Genomic DNA, 19,623 nt, shown 5'->3' on the forward strand with positions numbered 1-19,623 from the left:
GATGGTTGGATGGGTGCTTGGAATTTTATTTAACACAATATCTTCATGGTCCATCCACATTGGCGCAAAGGGCAGAGTGTCCTTCTTTCTTAAGGCTGAATAATAGTTTGTTGTACTTGTAGTACCACATCTTCTTTATTCAGTCATCCATTGACAGACTCTTAGGCTGACTCTACATCTTGGCAATTGTGAATAATGCTATGATGAACATGGGATTGCAGATATCTCTATGAGATAGGTATTTATTTCCACTGGATAAAGTATTTCCAGAGGTGGGATTGCTGGGTCAACTGGTAGGTCTATTTTTAATTTTTTTTGGAAACTCCATACTGTTTTCCATAGTATCTCCACCAATTTACATGCCCAACAGCAGTGCACCATCACCAACATGTGTCATCTTTTGTTTTTTGGATGAGGCCCATTCTGAAAAGTGTGCAGTGATAGCTCATTGTGGTTTTGATTTGCATTCCCCTGATGATTAGTGATGTCAAGCACCTTGCCCAGTTGTGTGTCTTCTTTGGGAAGATGTCTATTCAGTGCCGCTGCCCATTTTTTAAATATTGTATGGATTATTTTTGCTTTTGAGTTTTATGAGTTTTGTTTTGTGTGAAGATTTTTATTTTTGTCTTTTAACAATTGGTAGTTTTGTAGTTTTGTTTATTTTTTTTCTTGATTAAGTTATTACATATGTGTCCTTATCCCCCCCATTGTCCCTCATCCCCCATGCTCCATTCATGCCCTCACCCCCTGGTGTTTATGTCCATTGATTATGCTTATATGCATACTAGTTCTTATGAGTTTTTTAATATATTTTGAATATTTTCCCCTTATCAGATAAGTAGTTTCCAAATATTTTCTAGCAACCCTTACATTGCCTTTTCATTTTGTTCATAGTTTCCTTTGTCATATTGGAGCTTTGAAATTTGATGTGGTTCCTCCTTTGCTTATTTTTGCTTTTGGTGCCTTTGCATTTAGTGTCAAATCTAAATGACCATTTCTAAGACCAAGGTCTTACCCCTATATATTCTTTTAGAAGTTTTATAGCTTCAGGTCTTAAATTTAAGGCCTTAATCCTTTATGAGTTGTTTTTGTGTTTGGTGTAAGATAGGGGACTGGTTTTATTTTTTTATGTGACAATTTCATTTTCTCAGCACCATTTATTAAAGAGAGTATTCTTTTTATATTGTACAGGGTGGGAGCAAAAGTAGGTTTATAATTGTGAATATACAAAATACAGTTTATTTTGTATTATTATTTATTAATTATTGTATTATTTTTCATATGAGCATCTCTAAACCTAATTTTGTCCAACCCTGTATATTCTTGGCTCCTTTTTCACAAATTAATTGGCCATATATCAATGGTCTTATTTCTGAACTTCCTATTCTATACCATTAATTTATATTTTATGACAATACCATACTATTTTGGTCGCCATAGCTTTGTAATATAGTTTGAAATCAGGAAGTGTGATGACTCCAGTTTTGTTCTTTCTTGAGGTTTATTTGACTGTTTGGATCTATAGTTTTTAGGAATTTTTTTTTAATTCTATGAAAAATATCATTAAATCTGTAGATCACCTTGGTTAATATGGACATTTTAACAATATTAATTCTTTTAATTGATGATCACTGATTAGCTTCCCATTTGTTTGTATCTTCTTCAATGTCTTCTATCAATGTTTTGTAGTTTTCAATGTATAGATATTTTCCTTTTTAACTAAATTTGTTTCTATGTATTTATTTTGATGCTACCTTAAATGAGATTATATTCTTACTTTTTTTCTGAGAATTTGTGTGGATATGTAGAAATGCAATAATATTTGGCTATTGATTTTGTATCCTGGTAGTAGTATTTCATTTGTTTGAAGAAAGGTGGGAATGGAGAGACCCTCAAGCTATTATATATACCCTGGTGATTTTCCTGTACCATTTGACTTTTTTTCTTTCAAGCACATTTTAAAATCAATTTTATGGCTTTCTTCTCTTAGTTAAGAACAGGTGACTCAGCAGCTCATGTGAAATAGGATGTTTTGTAATAGAGAAGATGGTAACACAGCAATAAAATATACTTGTAAAGTAAGCTATGTCTCTAACAAATCATAAATTGTTAGATGCAGCAAGGCTAGAATTAAAAGGCATCAAAAATCTGCCAAGAGAGAATTAGGTTTATTTTCCCTTTTCTCAGTGCACATCATATCTACAGAATAAAGTTGTGTGCAGAAACTTGAGAGAAAATAGTCCCTCAAACCATATTGAGGGAATTAAATGAGAAAAATGTGGGAAGTCCCGTAACTAAAAATTTGCAAAACCCAGAACAATTAGGAAGGTAATTTCAGTCAATGAATTCAGAACTACAAGTCCCTTCTTCAGCTATTAAAACGACTTCTCCCCAGCAGAAAAGGGAGTTATAGTTTTAGTTTAGTTTTCTCTTTGGGTCATTTCCTACCACTTTCTTTTGATTTCATTTATGTTCTCTAACTTTAAGAAGGATGTGTACGAAGGATGTGTATAACAACCTTTATCTGTTCACTTTTAATTATTCATAGTGTATTTCTGTAATTTCTTTTTCTTATTTAAAGACATAGTCTCCTTCAGAAAATCCAGTATCCCATTTACTTTTTGCTTATTGCTGCTCTCTCTTGATTTGGTATTGCATGCAAAACTATCTCATTGAATCCCAGGGGGAAATGATTCCAAAAGTGAAAGTTCAATAGAAAAGAAAACAATAAATGAACTAGTACACAACTTGTTTTTGTCTGTTTAGAGTCTCATAAACCACGCTAGTGCAGGACTCGAATAGTGTGGGAAGCTGAGTATATATGAAAGCAGAGATACCTCTGTGTCTGCCAGTCAGTTTTGCTGTGAACTTAAAACTGCTCTAAAAAATAAGCTTTATTAAGAAAGGGAGAAATGAGTAAAAAAATAAAGGAAGGGAAAAAAGAGGAAGAAAAGAAAAACTTTAGTCCCTGCATAGATTTTAGTTAGTTAATTTACTTAAAAGTAGATATAATTGAAAAGGTAGTTCTATAACTTTTAAATCATAAATAAGATAAATATAACATATAACATAACAATTATATAAAGGTATATAAATAAAGGATTCTTGACAGAGTGCTTTTGAACCTCATCTAAAATCAAAACGCATAGACAGTCTTCTATGCCTAGATGTCATAGATTTTAAAAATATATCTAGTCATTCGTCAAGGACTTTTGAGCACAGCTATGTGCAGTGCCAAAGGAATGGGAACAAATATGTGTTTCCAAGTGATTGCTTAGGAAAAAAAAATAAGCACCCTCTTTTCTAGGAAACTAAATATTCCCTAAATCACTGTCAGAAACAGTTAACTCCCATCCAGTCGGTATTGGTTTCTAAATGCTTTGGAGAACACTAAACATCCCTGTTCTCTCTCAAGCAGAAAACACTTCATGACTCCAGCTAGAGATGTCTTATTAGTCACCTTGAGCAACAGTGAAGGACACACGTAGGAAAAGAAAAAGATGTGCAGGTGCAGGCTCTTCTTCCTCCAAAGTTACTCAAAAGACCTTTGAGTTTTACAAGAAATAAATCACTGAGACCCGGCCCCCAAAGACACGTTGCTTTCTGAAGTCATAGATACAGCTGCCTTTCTCTCCTACCGTAAGGGGAGGGGTGGGGAAAGGATATAATGTATTTGCATTACACACATTTGGCAATATATTGACAGAGATTTATGCAGTTTTGATAGACTACCAATGCACTGCAGGCCTGACCTCAGCCTCAGTAGGCAAATGAGTTGTCCTTGGAAAATACGAAGCAGAGCCATCTTTAAAAAACTCTAACCCATAGACAGTCTTGGGGCCAAGTCACGACAAAATTGGTTCCCCGCGTCTCCATCTTTGAAGCAGGCAGAAAGCAGAGAAAGCCAGGTGGTTTCCATCACTTCTTTCAAGTGGAGCATTGTCTTCGTGAGAAGGATGGTCAACTTTTTCAGCATTATTTTTCTGCCCCAGCTCTCCCCTGAATTGGAAATTAACTAACAATGGGACTTGATCTAGATAATACCAGGGAGTTCATGGATTTTTCTCTGGGTTCTTATAAAAAAAAAAAAATCTAGGCTGTGAGGAGCTGGGGTTGCTCAGAAATATTGCCTGATACTATTCTTCTGAGACTGATGAATGAAGCAGGTTCCTAAAGGTGTTTATGTTTCAAAGTGTCTGCCTAGAATCATGGGGATGTTTTATTTCTTTCAAATGTTGCTATTTTAGACCGAAGAAAAATCCTCATTTCCATTTTTGCAATATATTTGCCAGTTATTCTGTTGCAATGATTTATGTGTTGACATAAATTTTTATCAAGTGCCCTGAGATTTGACTCTGTTGTGTAATCGTGTGCTATTTGTACAATGTATTTCTAACATTTCTTCCTTTGCAAACAAGTGCCTTGCCGGGACACGTTTGATTCTTGTTTTACTCTCTGAATTACAGGGAGGCTGCACGTTGTGGGCGAGTGGAGGTTTTCTTTGCTTTCAGAGCTCTTAGCACAGCTCACGTCCTGTCAGGAGCCAGTCTGTCTCACACAGGAGTCCTGGAGCTGGCGCCTGGAGCTGGCCAAAGGGGCTCATGTAAAATGAGAGCCTCCCTCCAGTGGAGCAGATGATACTGTGTTTGTTTAAGAGTTTCCCCTGCCTACCTGTCAGCCAGGCCTGAGCAGCATTCCTTTTGCTCCATAGAAAGTATAAAAACTGTGATTTGTCTATAGAATCCTGTACCTTGTCCATCGTATAATGCTGTGGTCGGCAAACTGCGGCTCACAAGCCACATGCGGCTCTTTGGCCCCTAGAGTGTGGCCCTTCCACAAAATACCACAGCCTGGGTGAGTCTATTTTGAAGAAGTGGCATTAGAAGAAGTTTTAAGTTTTAAAAATTTGGCTCTCCAAAGAAATTTCAGTCATTGTACTATTGATATTTGGCTCTGTGGACTAATGAGTTTGCCGACCGCTGGTATAAGGTATTAAGCAAAATTGTCATATTGAACAAAACAAAAACAGTTCCTTATGAATCACCGATACATTTAGTCAGGAGGATGGGCCCTTCCATTGCCACCTAGCAGATTAGATTTGGCATTTTCCTTTTCGCTATGTGTGGTAGCGAGAATTGATTTCACTGAAGAACAGGTCCATCCGGTTGTTATGCTGCTACATCCTGCCCATTACTTCCCTCAAAGTCAAGAGCCACGTCGTGGTAGTTCCAGTGGGAATACCATGGTGGCCAGGCAAACACCTGAGCATGGAGGGCTGGGCACACAGAGGATTGTTGTGTATCAGACGCTGATGAGCAGCGCCATGAAGGAGAAGGAGCAGCCCCCAAAATTCAGCGACATCATCAGAATTAATGTGAAGCTGGAGGATTTTAAAAAACTAAATTTCAGAAGACTAAAATGAGCATGTAAAATTTATTAAAGCTATGACTGCAATGATATTTTACTGGTACCAGATCTCTTTCATTTAAAAAATGTAGGAGAAATAAGAAAATATGATGGAAGGCCGGGACTGGTTTGGCTCAGTGGATAGAGCGTCGGCTTGTGGACTGAAAGGTCCCGGGTTCGATTCCGGTCAAGGGCATGTACCTTGGTTGCGGGCGCATCCCCAGTAGGAGGTGTGCAAGAGGCAGCTGATCGATGATTCTCTCTCATCGATGTTTCTAACTCTCTATCCCTCTCTCTTCCTCTCTGTGAAAAATCAATAAAATATATATTTTTTTAAAAAAGTTTTGAAAAAAAAAGAAAAGAAAATATGATGGAAGGAATAAAAAACTCATGAAATGCTTTTTTAATGACTAAAGCCATTTTAAAAATATGGTATGAATTAACTGTAATTCATCTTCGATTTAGGGAATTACTTAAGGTAGTTTTCTGAGGAAAACTGCAAACTTTCTTTCCCTAGAGAGGTATTTTTAATATGATAATATGGACCCTTTAACAAAACAAGCCCATTGCCCTGGTCGGTTTGGCTCAGTGGATAGTTTCGGCCTATAGACTCAAAGATCCCAGGTTCAATTCCAGTCAAGGGTACATGCCCCAGTTGTGGGCTTAGTCGCCAGTAGTGGGCATGCAGGAGGCAGCCCACAAATGATTCCCTCTCATCATTGATGTCTCTCTCTCTCTCTCTCTCTCTCTCTCTCTCTCTCTCTCTCTCTCTCTCTCTCTCTCTTTCTTTCCCCTCCTCTCAGAAATCAATTATATATATATATATATATATATATATATATATATATATATATATATATATATTTAAAAGATTAAAAAAAACAGCCCGTTGGTAATGAAGAGGAGGGACCTACATATATGTCCCTGTTGCTGCTTCTCTCTGACCTATTTTTTCTTTAATTTGGTAGATCATTGGACAATAGAATATTATTGCAGTCATAGCTTTATAATTGTCTTTATCTCTAAAACTGTATTTTCATCCAATAGGTTACACAATCTTGACTGAACACAAGCACACATGTTCCTCTCCCCTTTACAGTCTAACAAGCATGTAGAATGTAGCTCTATAATACCTACCTGAAGACCCATCCCTGCTATTCTTATCTGAGAACCAACAAGAATGTGCCTTAATGTTTTCCTTGCAGCTCTTGCCCTTTTGCATGCATGTGCCCCTCTCTCCACTTTTAATAGGACTTCCTGGCTTAGGGATAAGGCTCATCAGTACAAACTCCTTTTGCCCCCAGAGTCCTATCTACTTTGCTCTCTTGGCTGCAATTTTTTCTTTGAAGAACTGTTTGTTGTTGTTGTTGTTGTTTAAGTCTTTGCCTGTTTTCTGGCTTTGGTTGCAATGTTGCTATATCCTGTGTTCATCCAACCCTTTATCTCCTCATCCTCATCTTTGCATGGGGTGCTTGAGGCTTCTTAGCCACCCAAAGGACCTCTAACCCTTTCTGAATATAGAAAAATAAGTTTTAATATCATATTCCCTCCAAAGACACATTCACTTTTGCATATATTTAATAGCATGTTTTATTCTTTGGTATCTTAATCTCTATTCCCTTCAGCATTATCAGATTTTCTTTCTATCTCTTCTGCCCTTTGCTGACCTCACTGTGCCTCCCAGAGAGTTGTCTCAAAATTATCTCACAAAGTAATTATCTTGAAATAGTTCCTGGTTAAAAATTGTTTTTCAGAAGTGAGATATTATCTTCTATTACTGCATTTTTTTTCAACTTACCCAATTGAACTGTCTTAAGAAATTAATAATCAGAAATACTCTTATCAACACTTCTATTATGCAGCTCATTTCCTGTGTGGTTTAACTTGGACCTATTGACTTCGCCTTTGAATGAATAAAGATAAGTCACAGTGTCCTTAACATGGGGGGAGCTGCTTTACCAATGTTTAAGTTCATTCAACTACGTTCTCTGGGGGAAAGGTGTGTTTCCTTATGCAAAACTGTCCAAATACCCATAGACTATCACAGGTGACTTTGCGAAACCTCTTCAACTATAGTAATCTAACAATCTAATGGCAAATTACAAGGTTTTCTACAAAAGAGAAAAAAGTATCATTCAGCACTCAGCTTGTTCCCACAGAGTCGTCCCTCGTGTAACCTTTTAGTTGGATCCACTCTTATTTTGTTATGGGAGATAATGATAGGGGTATTATTTGTATCATTTTATTAGCAATGCCTCTAACACCCGGTAACTGATGTGTTTGATAGTTGGCATAGCATGTTTAAATCACAGAAAAATTGGCATATCGGCTGCTGGATAATAATGCAGCTGTAGCTGGGTTTGGTACATTGAATTTCACTGACATCGCCATTTATGAAAAGGGAAATAACTCTTTTTTCTCACTTCATCACTTATGATTACAGCACCCAGACAGTTTGGGCAATGTAATGTGTGCTGTATATGCTCTTCTATTATTCCTGAAAAATGGATGCCTGTCTTGCTGGATCTATTTCTTTGGGTTAAAGGGGCAGTGCTATCATATCCCATGAATATACCAAGAAGAATGAGGGCACTCATAAATGAAGAGGAGGTTGGCCAGATCTTAGCAGAGCATTCTGCATTGATCCAGGGGCCCTCCAATGGCCTAGGGGAAGCAAGTTTTGTCCTGGAATGATGAATGGATTTTCACTTCTCCATTGCAGCAGTGAATGAAGGACCAGCCACCCAACCTCCACCCATGATGCCCCCAGCCCAGCCTGAGCATCCCAGCAGTGAGGAGGCACCGAGCAGGACCATCCCCACAGCCTGTGTTAGACCAACGCATCCACTCCGCAGCTTTGCTAACCCCTTGCTACCTCCGCCAATGAGTGCAATAGAACCGAAAGTCCCTTACACACCGCTCTTGTCTCAGCCAGGTAAGGTGGCCATTTGTCACATTGGAAACAGTGTTATCTTTGATGCCTCTACTTACTCCATGAGGGTTCCTGAGAAGGCCGATGCAGCATGTGCCCAGCAATGATTGTGTGCTCATGCCTGGTACTGATGTGTGCAGTGCAGCTCTTACATACAATAGATAGCTGCCTTAAAAGTAGCTGGCTTGTTGGTGCCCTTCATCCCTTTGGAAAGTTCTTCACTAATCCTGATGCCTGTTGAGTACTTTTAGTACAGGCTGTAGGTCTGCCCACCAGAGAATGTTGGGAAAGTTCCCGATTCTCCAGTTGGCCACATGGGTCCTAGCACTTAAGGCTAGACTACAAAACTAGAGGTAGAGGCACAGTGCGTGCTCTCCTAGTTCCACTCTGTGCCTTTCAATAGTCATCTTGGGGGATCCTTATTGCAGACTTCCAGGGCCACAAAGTGTCAGAATCTGTGCGGAATCCACCTTCCTTGCTGTAGAAATAAAGGAAACAAAACTTAGATGGGTAGGAACTAGCAACTCCAGGATGCCTTTCCAAGAGTATCAAATGTTGGAGGTGAGGAGCAGAGACCCCAGTTCCTAGGGAGGTCTTCATTCCATTGTCCCAGCTGGTACCCAGGGGACCTCCTTTTTATTTCTGTTAGGGATTTGGGGGGAGAAGTGAGGGAGACAAGAAGAAGGAAAAAAAGGAGAGAGGAGGAGAGGGAAGAGCTGGAGGATTGGGAACAGATAGATAGGGTGAAAGGTAGGACAGTAGATAGATACGTAGATTCATAAAAAACTAGATAGTGCTTACAATTATTTTGAATATTAGAATACTTCTTAACGACCCCAATATATAAGACATAATAATAAAGTTTGATGGTTCCAAGAAAATAAACGTGGCCCTTTAGCCATAGGCAGCTGGCCTGTCCGATCTGCCATTGTGCAAAGACCCATGAATAAGCTTCTGTTACTCAGACTCAGACCCACAGCAGTTTTAGCCACTGTTTTAGTCCATAAGCCTCATGATGACTTATGACAAAACTAGGACAAATACCATTGCACTGAGGAGTGCTATCTTCACGTCGATATTAAGACTGTGTCTTGTTCCTGGCATCACAGTCATTGATTTGAGCACGTCACTTCCGGTGTTGGCAGCGGCCATGTGGTATGCAGTATGAATGCTCAGCGGCCAAACCCTGAGAGGCGGGCTGGAGAGGGGAACTCCACATTCAGGAGAGATGCGGGTTCCACTGCCTGACATGCGCAGTGCACATCCGGCCTGGTGTTTAGGGTAGATGGCAGGTTAATTGCAACCACACCCAGCATGAGCTCTGTGACTGGCCTGCTCCTGGAGATGGGTAACATTGCTTTGTATCCTCAACACAATTTTGTGAGTACCTACTTCCTTAGCCTCACCTCCTGGATATGGAAGCCGGGACACAGGGAATTGAAGTATAATAGCATGTTTAAGTCTACACAGCCAATAAAAGTTGATGCCCCCTTTCCTACTCTTTGCAAAAAACATGGGTTCCCAAATGTTAGGAACTGATTTGTAGCTCTCAGTTTGTGTCCATTTAATAACAACAACAGCAAAAACAAAGACAGAAGTTTAAAAATCTATCAGATTAAATTATTCCAAAACGGATAAAAAGGAGAAAATTGGAAACATCTGAAATAATGCTGAGTTAAGGAAGTTTCTTCACATGCTTTTTTTTTTTTTTAAGCATAGTTGGTACACAGTATTACATTAGTTTCAGGTGTACAATATAGTAAATGATTTGACTCTTTTACACTTTATAATGTGATCATCCCGCTAATTCTAGTAATCATCTGTCACCATACAAATTTATAACTGTATTATTACTATCTTTTGTTTCTTCACTCACATTTTTTAAAGGAAACATAAGAGATTTAACCATCCTATGCTGAAGAAAATGATTTTTTTACAAAAACGAAAGTGCTATGGTACTTTTTACTGTTAACTATACTCTCTACTTGCAAGTAAAGTGGGGGTTTTTAGTAACTGTGTTACATAGAGAGACAAAAAGCTGGAAATGATTCTCTGGAGTCCATATTACATGAACATTTTCTGGTAGTGGAAATGTTTGGTTTGTAATACATAGTTTGGAGATTACCTCATGCTTCAGAGATATAAATGACCCCAAAGAACTCTAATTTTAGGGCAACACCTGCCAGGAGATAGGACAAAGTAAGGCCATTGTTATTTACTCGTCATTGTTTCCTTCTAGTTATGAAAATACTACAGCTCACCGAACCTGGTTTGGCTCAGTGGATAGAGTGTTGGCCTGAGGACTTAAAGGTCCCAGGTTCAATTCCAGTCAGGGACATGTACTTTGGTTGTGGGCACATCCCCTGTAGGGGGTGTGCAGGAGGCAACTGGTTGATGTTTTTTCTCTCATTGATGTTTCTAGCTCTCTGTCCCTCTCCCTTCCTCTCTGTAAAAAATCAATAAAATACCACAGCTGCCGTAAACAAAATCTGACACACCGTAGCACAAGCAGGTATATTATGTCTTTAAAAGCTTTGAAACAGAGTTTGTTCAATTTCTACACCTAGTCTCTCAAATAACAAGCATCTAAGAAGAATCATTCTCTGATCTGATCTGATGTCATGTGGGCAAGATCTCATTTTCTTTTTAATTCTCATTGTACCTTTATGAGTTCTCTGTTGTTTCACTCTCATTCTTGTTTTTATTTGAAGTTTCATAAAAGCCATAGCATCTTTCATATTTTCCAGTGTCCGTGTCTTGCATTTTGGGCTGGACTTTATGGTTTTCATCTTTTCCCTTTCTAGCTCTCTCCCCCACGCACCTTGAGGCTTACCCGACCAGCACTTTGGAATCGTTAAATGCCTTTTCCTTTCACATTTCTCCTTCATTGTCTGCCTGTGATTCTGGTTCATTTCATAATGTCCTACCTCATGATTTTCAAATAAGTTCTCCCCGCATTGCTCCTGACACATGGTAAATAGTATGCTTTTAAGAAAGCGCTGATGTTTACTTATTCTAATAGAAAAAGAAAATTAGCTGACTGACAAATGTATTAGCTGTGACATTAACTACATGTGTCTCAGCCTAAAAAATGAAATACTTAGAGCTTTCAACCAATTTTAATTCTAAGAAAATCATTACTCTAGTCAAACTGATTGATGAAGTGAAGTCATTCTCTTGTCGGCTAGAGAAAAAAAAAGGAAAAAAAAAAAAAACACATCTCAAAGAAATTTTCTCTGGGTTTCACAATAAAAGGCCGAGTGAGTACTAATGACTGTATCTTTACTTAACACAAATAATTACTCTCTGTGGGGCTATGGGCGGCATTGCTATAATTTTTTAAAGATCCTGATGAAAGCTCTTTCTGCTTTGAAACCTGAAAATTAGGATCCATGAAGATGCTCCTTCCCTCTGCCTTTCCACGAGTGGGTTTTCATGGGTGTCACTGACCTGTTTGTCTTACACTGAGACACACAGCTGTGTTCGCAGCACTTATACACTGCATGGCCAGGTTATTATTACCTCATAATAATACTGAGTGGCCACATTAATATGCGTTCAAAGATCATAACAATCTGGCCACCCAGTGTATCAGTGGACATGAGGCACAGGGCAGCACTGTTGTGCGGGAACGGTCTCCATGGAGTGGCAGAGAACTGTGTGGTGTTTCCCATAGTGCCTGGGAGTTAGGAAGTCAACCATGCTGTTTTCATAGCGTCTGAAATCTGCCTCCCCGAACACACAGACCCAACCCTTTGGTTTTGTTTGTTTGTTTGTTTGTTTTCCTCCCACCTGCTGATTTGAAAATTTTGCTTACTAGACTCTGGGATATTTTATTGTGTTTCTTACAATTTCGTCATCACCTTATAATAAAAGAGTTCTGTTTCTTTTTAAAATATACACTGAGTGGCCAGATTATTATGATCTCACCATGCATAATAACCTGGCCACTCAGTGTGTGTGTGTGTTTGTATGTATGTGTGTGTGTGTGTGTGTGTGTGTGTGTGTGTGTATATATATATATATATATATATATATATATATATATATATATATATTAGAGTCCTGGTGCATGACTTTGTGCATGGGTGGGTCCGGCCAGCCTGGCCAGAGGGAAGGAACATGTGTGATTGGCCGGCCTGCCTACTAGTCGAACTCCTGGTCTAGGGGACAATTTTCATATTAGGATATACACCAAGTAGCCAGATTATTAAGCATTCAGAGATCATAATAATCTGGCTACTCAGTGTATATTTTAGACAGGAAGGGAGATGAAAAGAGAGATAGAAACATCAATGATGAGAGGGAATCATAGATTGGCTGCCTCCTGCGCATGCCCCACACTAGGGATCAAGCCCACAACCCTTGACCTAAATCAAACCTGGGACTCTTCGGTCCACAGGTCAATGCTCCATCCACTTAACCAAACAGGCCAGGGTGTTGTTCCGTTTTTGGATGCTTCCTCCACAGACGTGAATAACCGGTGGTCTTCACACAATCAGGGGTTGGGGGGGAGGTTGCAGTCACAGCACTTTGCAAATCCCAGGGTGGACACGTGAGGGATTTGGCTTAGTCCCTTGCAGGCTAAATGGAAAATGTCTGATGGAGCGCTGGGCTGAGGGCTCAATAGATCTGACACATATCCAACAAAAGGCCATGGTAAGGTGGGGCTTTTTTCTTCCCCAGTGAAAATTCCTTTCAGCGATGAAATGATCGGCTGCACTTTAAATGAACCTGGATTAGGAGACCATTTGTCTTCTGGGCTGTGATTCTAAAGGGAAATAAAACTGGACCCTTTCAAGGGGGACTTTTACACCGTGCGCCATTTTGCAACATGAGCGCCCAAATTCTTGCATCTTTGCAAAGCTGCATAAATGCTCTATTGTCCTTCATGTACACATCGCATTTCTATCCATTTTTTATTTGTAAAAGCCAGACCCTAGAACAGTCTCATCTTTTCAATCTTCTAGGGATCAATATGTCAGTGGACATGACAAGACCGAAACTCACTTCATTGTCCTGCGAAATTGAGTTTGATTTTCCCTCTGCAAATTGTGGCATGCGCTTCAATTTGTCTGAGCATGGAGGACAAGGAGTGGGTGCAGGTGGCTGCAGGGGACAGAAGAGGCACTTGATTTATCTTACCTGGCTGGTCAGGAAATCATGTGTTCCTGCTCCTACTTGATCTTTATGATAGGCCTCATTTCAGTAAATATGCTATCACACAAAACCGCCAATAAATTACTCTAATGCATTCATCCAATTGCTTCTCCTGGGCCACTTGTAGGCCACCGGCTGGGGTGTTCAGCAAGGATGCCCCATGTGTGGTCTGTTCTGCTGACCCCAGTCAGAGGAAGAGGTCACGGGAGATCAGACATCCTCTAGTAGGTGAAACAAGAAGGTCACTTTTCAGGCCAGTCAGATCAAATAAATCATTTGGACAGGTAAGTGCAAGGGATATGTTGATCTGGCAGTATTGGAACCAATAACACCAATCCATTCTAGGGTAGAAAATTAAACTACCGCCTTTTCAAATTCCATCTTATGTGTAAACTCATCTGTGAGGTTTTGTTTGTTTGTTTTGTTTTAGTAGCTCCTTGGAATTGGCCTATTCTTATCTCTGAGTGATATTTTAATAGATGAATTATGATTTGCTTTGGTCTTAATAGATGAATTATGATAAATTAGTCATCCTAAATTATCCCTTAATTAAAAAAAATATATTTAAGTCAAAGTTGCCTTATATGTTACCAATATTTGTGACTCTGGAACCTACTTGGTATTTTAATAAATTACTATTTCCTCTATTATGGCATTTCATATGTAGGAAAGAGCTCTGCTAATAATCTCAGAGAGGGAAACAACTTCTGGAGAATTCCTTATGAGGAAGCCACGTGTCTGCTGCCTCATTTGTAGGTAACAAAGCTGAAGACTGAAAGGCAAAGCAGCTTGCCCAAGGTCCACAACTGAGCTAATGGCTAAAACTCAAAGAACTCAAAACAATATAAATAGAAGGAAAACAAAATATTTTATTTTACTTACTTCGGGATGTGAACACTTATTCTTGAATTGGCTTTTTTTTTCTTTTTTTCTTTTTTGTCTATTTTCAAACTTCGTTACTTAGTAGGCTCCATAATTTAAAAGAATGTCCTTGGATTAAACTGTGGAGTGGGTGACCTTGTAAGTAGCAGAGAACTGTGAGGGAAAAAGGGAGCAAAAGGTTGTTTTCAAAGAAGGAAATATTCATTTCCCATTTCCTAAGAACCTGATAAGTCACATGGTTAACTACTGTTATATAGATTTTGTTATTTATAAAATACCTTGAGGGTTAAAATGTCTTTTTAAAAACCAGCTTAGTTGAAATTAATAAGGTTGATGCATTAATTTTGTCACCTTTTATAATTTATTGAGGTCATTTCCAAGTGAATTCATGCCTACCTGAAGCTTAACTATTATCACCAGTATAGCTGCAGACGTAGATATTCAGAGAAGTTAAATAGCTTGTAACTGTTCCAGAACCATGTATCATTATTCTTGGGACCTTTATACAAACACACATAACGAACACTCAGTAAATATTCCCTGAGAGTGCCAGAATAGAATAATAAAGTTAAGATTAAAAAAAATTGAATTCAGGTTTCAATTTTAAGTCTCCTGATGATTATAAGTGAAACAAGGCAACCTGAGAGTCAGTAAAAGTTTAGATATTGATTATAAATGCAGGTAAGATAAAATGGTTTCCAGATCCATGACCATTTGCTTAGAAAATGCTAAATGTTCCTAATGATAAGTAACACCTCAGGCTAAAGTGAAAGTGAATTGCATGGAATGGAAAAGCAATATGAAAGCCATCCCTGGAAATTCCATTTAATAACTTAACTTTGTGAAAATAAACAGATACGCAGTGACATCCATAGTAAAATGGAGAAGAGTAGCATCCCCTTTGTTCCTAAAAGCAGGGTGTGCAGCTCCATGCAAATAGAGTCTTGAGGATTAATCTCTTCATTATGCCAGTTGGGGAATTGATTTTTGCTCCCCTTAATCCTGCTTATTCTCATCTGTGAAATTAGTCTTTCCTCTTAAAAAAATACTGAACTCTAACAGTCTTAATTACTGCAGAAATAAGAGTGGATATTCTCTTGGTGATTTTTCTTTGCTTTGTGAAATAACATAAATGAAAGATTATTTGAGTAAAGATTTTAAGCAGTTGACAGAGTTCTTTATGGTTTATCAATTAGTGTCAGGCTTTATGGTTTCCCAATTTCTTCTTGGAAACAAGAAGAAATTTTGAAGGAAACAAATAAAACATGTCCACATAAAACTCTGTGCTAATGGACCATTGAAAATGTGTTGTGAGAAATCTAACACAATGAAAACTCCAAATCTGTGATATGAAAATCAAGTGAGAATTTAACCATCGGCAAAGTATTTCTAAAGATATGATCTGTGACATCTAAAAGAATGTGAGAACACATTTAAAGCTGTGCTTCTGGATGTTTGTAACTTTGATCCTACTGGCAGAAACTGAACGAAGAATTCAAGTGCCATGTTAAACAGTTCGTGTGTTTTACAGCATTGACTTTTATCATAGGCTTGCAGGATTGATGTTCTTATTGCCAAAACCTATTTACTGGAACATCAAGGCTCTCCAAAGAGAATGCCTTTACCATTTGTGCTAAAGGGGATTTTAACAAGTGTGTGTGTGTGCGTGTGTGTGTGTGTGTGTGTGTGTGTGTGAAAAGCAATAATAAGTAAGCCCAATTGATTTCAAAATGAAAGACATATTATGGCATAATTGCATATTAGAGACTTATAAGAATAATGGAACTTCAAATGACTGATCTTTTCATATCTCCTCATATTGCCCTCTTCACTATGCTTTCACATTTTCTGTTTCCTTCTCCAGTTGTTCTTATCTTTCTAGTGTGATCATCAGCTTCGGGATTTTTAATAGAAATGGAATATTTTACACTACAGTCATGTGTGAGCCTTTAAAGTTCAAGATTGCTAACTTAACATATAGTTTCCATTGGTGTTGTGTTTAAAATCATAGTGATCTGTTTGATATTTTCCTTTTTGGCTACTCAGTTGGGTAAGAGAAACGGGCTGCCTGTGCACATGGGCCTGAGCTGATGGTGACCACAATGCAGGTGAGAGGTAGGAGGCGTTGCCATGTGGCAGGGAGAGGTCCACCTACTTTCCAGGTCTTTTCACTGGCAGAGCAACCTGGGACTGAAAGGCAACTTACCTGAGGAGAATTACAAAAACCCCCTAGGACCCAGCTCCCTGGCTATTGGCTGGGTCACCCTTGAGTAAGTCATTTGACCTCTTCATGTTGCAATGTCTCACAACTGTCAATGGGGAAAGTAAAAGCTAGTCTGGAAAGGGTTGGTTTCATCTTTTTTAAGGAGTAAAAGATTGTGACCATGAATTGGGCTAAAGATGTTAGCTCTGAATTCAGGAGGGCCTGATTTGATATGATCAGGAGCCACATTTCTGTGGTTCAGTGAAGTCTCTGATGCCTTATATTAAGGAGCAGTGAGGTCGGGTGGAAGGAGGTTAAAGTAAATGTCAATAGTTCCATGGCTGGTGATGACACAAGGTCTAACTCCCGAGTGTTGTATTTCATCACAAGTGCATGCACCAGAGAAAGGGAGCCAGTGAATTGGGCCCTTGCAAGAAACTTGGTGAGCAGAGAAGAGCAGGGCAGCTGCTCGGAGCGGTCTGAACATTGTTTCCTGAGTCTCGAGCAAGCCAAGGCCTCTTCCAAGTGGACATGACTATTTCAAATCATAAATTTACCCGGCAGCCAGGAAACAATCTTCCAGCAGCAGCTTTAAATGATCAAACTGATAGCCTTTCCCTTCCAGTTTCTTCATCTGTGTCTCCACCAACCGTTATACATGTTTGTTCGGCAAGCCCAATAAGGATTTACGTCCTTTAGGATCGCATGTTTGGTGGCAACGTGTCTGACTTCCTCTCCTAAACAAAAGCATCTCCTGAATTTTTTCTCACCATGAGCCAATTTAACGTGTCCATAGTCTATGGAATTTCTTAGAGCTCAGCCTTACCTTCCCACTTAGCTATCCCTAGCATGAATCTTCTGGAAAGAGAATAGCAGGGCAAGGAGGAGTAAGAAGTGAGGAGTAGGAAGTGAGTTGTTGAAAGTGGGGAAAAGAGGTTATACCTTATTGAACACAGATGAGACGTTGCTGACACCATTGTATCATTTACAGGAAATATAGGGTGTTCCCAAAAAAATGTGTACACACACTTAAATAATTAAAAGGCAGTGTTTATTGAAATAAATTTCATTTTCAAAATTGAGCTACCAGCTAAAAATTGGTCTTAATTTTCACAATTTTTTTTAGTTTCTTTTCCAAATATGCATGGAGCACATTTTTTTTTCATATTTGAGTTGGCCCAACATATCCAACTGGGGAACGTTTTATTTCAGATTGGAACACTAGCATAAATATCTGCATATTGTCAAAAGCCCAAAGATGATGTGGACTAATTTCTAATCCCAAAATAAGATGGCCTACAGCCTATTTTTTCACAACCAGCTTCCAATCATTTTATAGATATAAAATATTCAGAAACATCATGCTGCAGAATATGTTGAATATTGAAGAGTTTATGAAACATTGCATAGAAACATTTTGTTCTCAGAAATAATTTCCGATATGTGGGTTCGAAGAGCTCTTCTTCTTGATCCAGCCATGACAGAATTAGTCAAATATTTTAATTGGCATTTAGTTCCACTGCAGATAAAGAAAAATAAAATCTCAGTTAACTAGTATCTTTAGGAAATAGACTATTTTCAGAAAATTGCATTTCTGGACAGCTCAGAGCAAAATAGGAATCATTTTATAATACATAAATGTTTATCTGTTGCCAAATCTATGTTATGTATAAAGTAAGGACTGGGAGAATGTCGTTTTGCACATGTCTTTTCCTTACATCCTGCACTATCTCTATAAAATAGATCAAGTCAATTTATAGGGCCTGAACCCAGAGTACAAAAGCATTGAATGACTTCTCCAAGGTCACAGTATTAAGGGCAGGGGCAAGATATTAGTCTTGTTCTGCATTGTTATAATATTTGTTCTCTTACCTGATTGCTGGAGAATCACAAAAGTGTACCAACAAGAAGAACAGAGTAAGTAAAAACTCAGAGATGAGGAAGTACAGGATGTTTTTCAAGTCTGTATGTAATGCAGTCTTGCTAGGGAGAGTGATTTATAGAGTAATTATGAGATAATAAGATGGCGAAGGGCAGGGTACAGTGAGTGAAAACAGAGCAGTGGGAGGATCCAGTGGTAAGCCAAGGCTGAGATAGAAGCGGTGTGATGTAGATTTATGGCAGTGAGAATAGATGGAAGAGACAGCCATAATAGTTATCTTTCAAAAGAAGAAGCAGGTGGCTGAGTGAATAATTGGATATGAAGAGTGAGGAACAAGGTGAAGTCCAAGGTGACTCTTTTGTTGTCTTTGGGAACATGGTTATAAACAAACAGCAAGAGGGAAGTGAATTGAGAAGTTACTCCTTAAAAGGAATGGGAGAATGGGAAACGGTGAAGTATGATGGGTCAGTTGAACATCCAAGTGGAAATATACAGTTTATATGGTAAAGTGTTAAGAATTCAAGAGGGAAGTCACAGCTGAAGAGTAGTTTGGGGTAATCACAGCTGAGATTTAAGAGTTCGGGCATATAGTACACAGAATTAGATCACAACTCCCAAGAACAGAATTTGAAGAAAAATGAGAACTTTGAAAACTGAAGTTTAAGGTAAATCTATATTTTTATGAGGGAGTAAAGACCAGGTACTAGAGATAAGAGAACAATAACAGTGTTATTTTTAGAAGGTAAAAAAGAGGAGTACTTAAAGGAAGCCACAGTTTTAAATATAACAGTTCCTTGATTCAAAGATGCCTTAGGTTTTTTGCTTCTAATGTTTTATAATAAAAAAAACATCAAATGCTCAGGAAAACTGTACAGTGAACTCCTAAATATCCACCACCTATATTCAATAATTAACAATTTTTATATTTTCTTTGCCACATATTTACTCATCTAGCCACCTATCTTAATGTTTAATGCATTTCAAATAAAACTGTGGACATCCGTTCACTTTACCTCTAAACACTTCAGCAAGTATATAAAGATGCCATTGCCTTTGGAGTCTACTGATGATTTTGTTGTATACTGATGATTTTGTTGTATAACGTTAAAAGAAAAGTTAAGTACAGTAATTGTACAAAATCACTTGTAAGAAGCATCT

General features: G+C 38.4%; 1 protein-coding gene across 1 annotated transcript in view; it reads left to right on the forward strand.

Annotated features, from left to right (window-relative positions):
* Positions 1 to 19,623, forward strand: part of LOC118707861 (netrin receptor DCC) — a 151,325-nt gene that overhangs the window by 114,706 nt on the left and 16,996 nt on the right. The window contains exon 15 of the mRNA XM_036418706.2: positions 8,129 to 8,341. Within this exon, the coding sequence (XP_036274599.2) occupies positions 8,129 to 8,341 (213 nt within the window). The remainder of the gene's footprint in view (positions 1 to 8,128; positions 8,342 to 19,623) is intronic.

This window comes from Pipistrellus kuhlii, unplaced genomic scaffold, assembly GCF_014108245.1.
Source record: "Pipistrellus kuhlii isolate mPipKuh1 unplaced genomic scaffold, mPipKuh1.p scaffold_m20_p_6, whole genome shotgun sequence".
Classification (NCBI taxonomy): Eukaryota; Metazoa; Chordata; class Mammalia; order Chiroptera; family Vespertilionidae; genus Pipistrellus; species Pipistrellus kuhlii.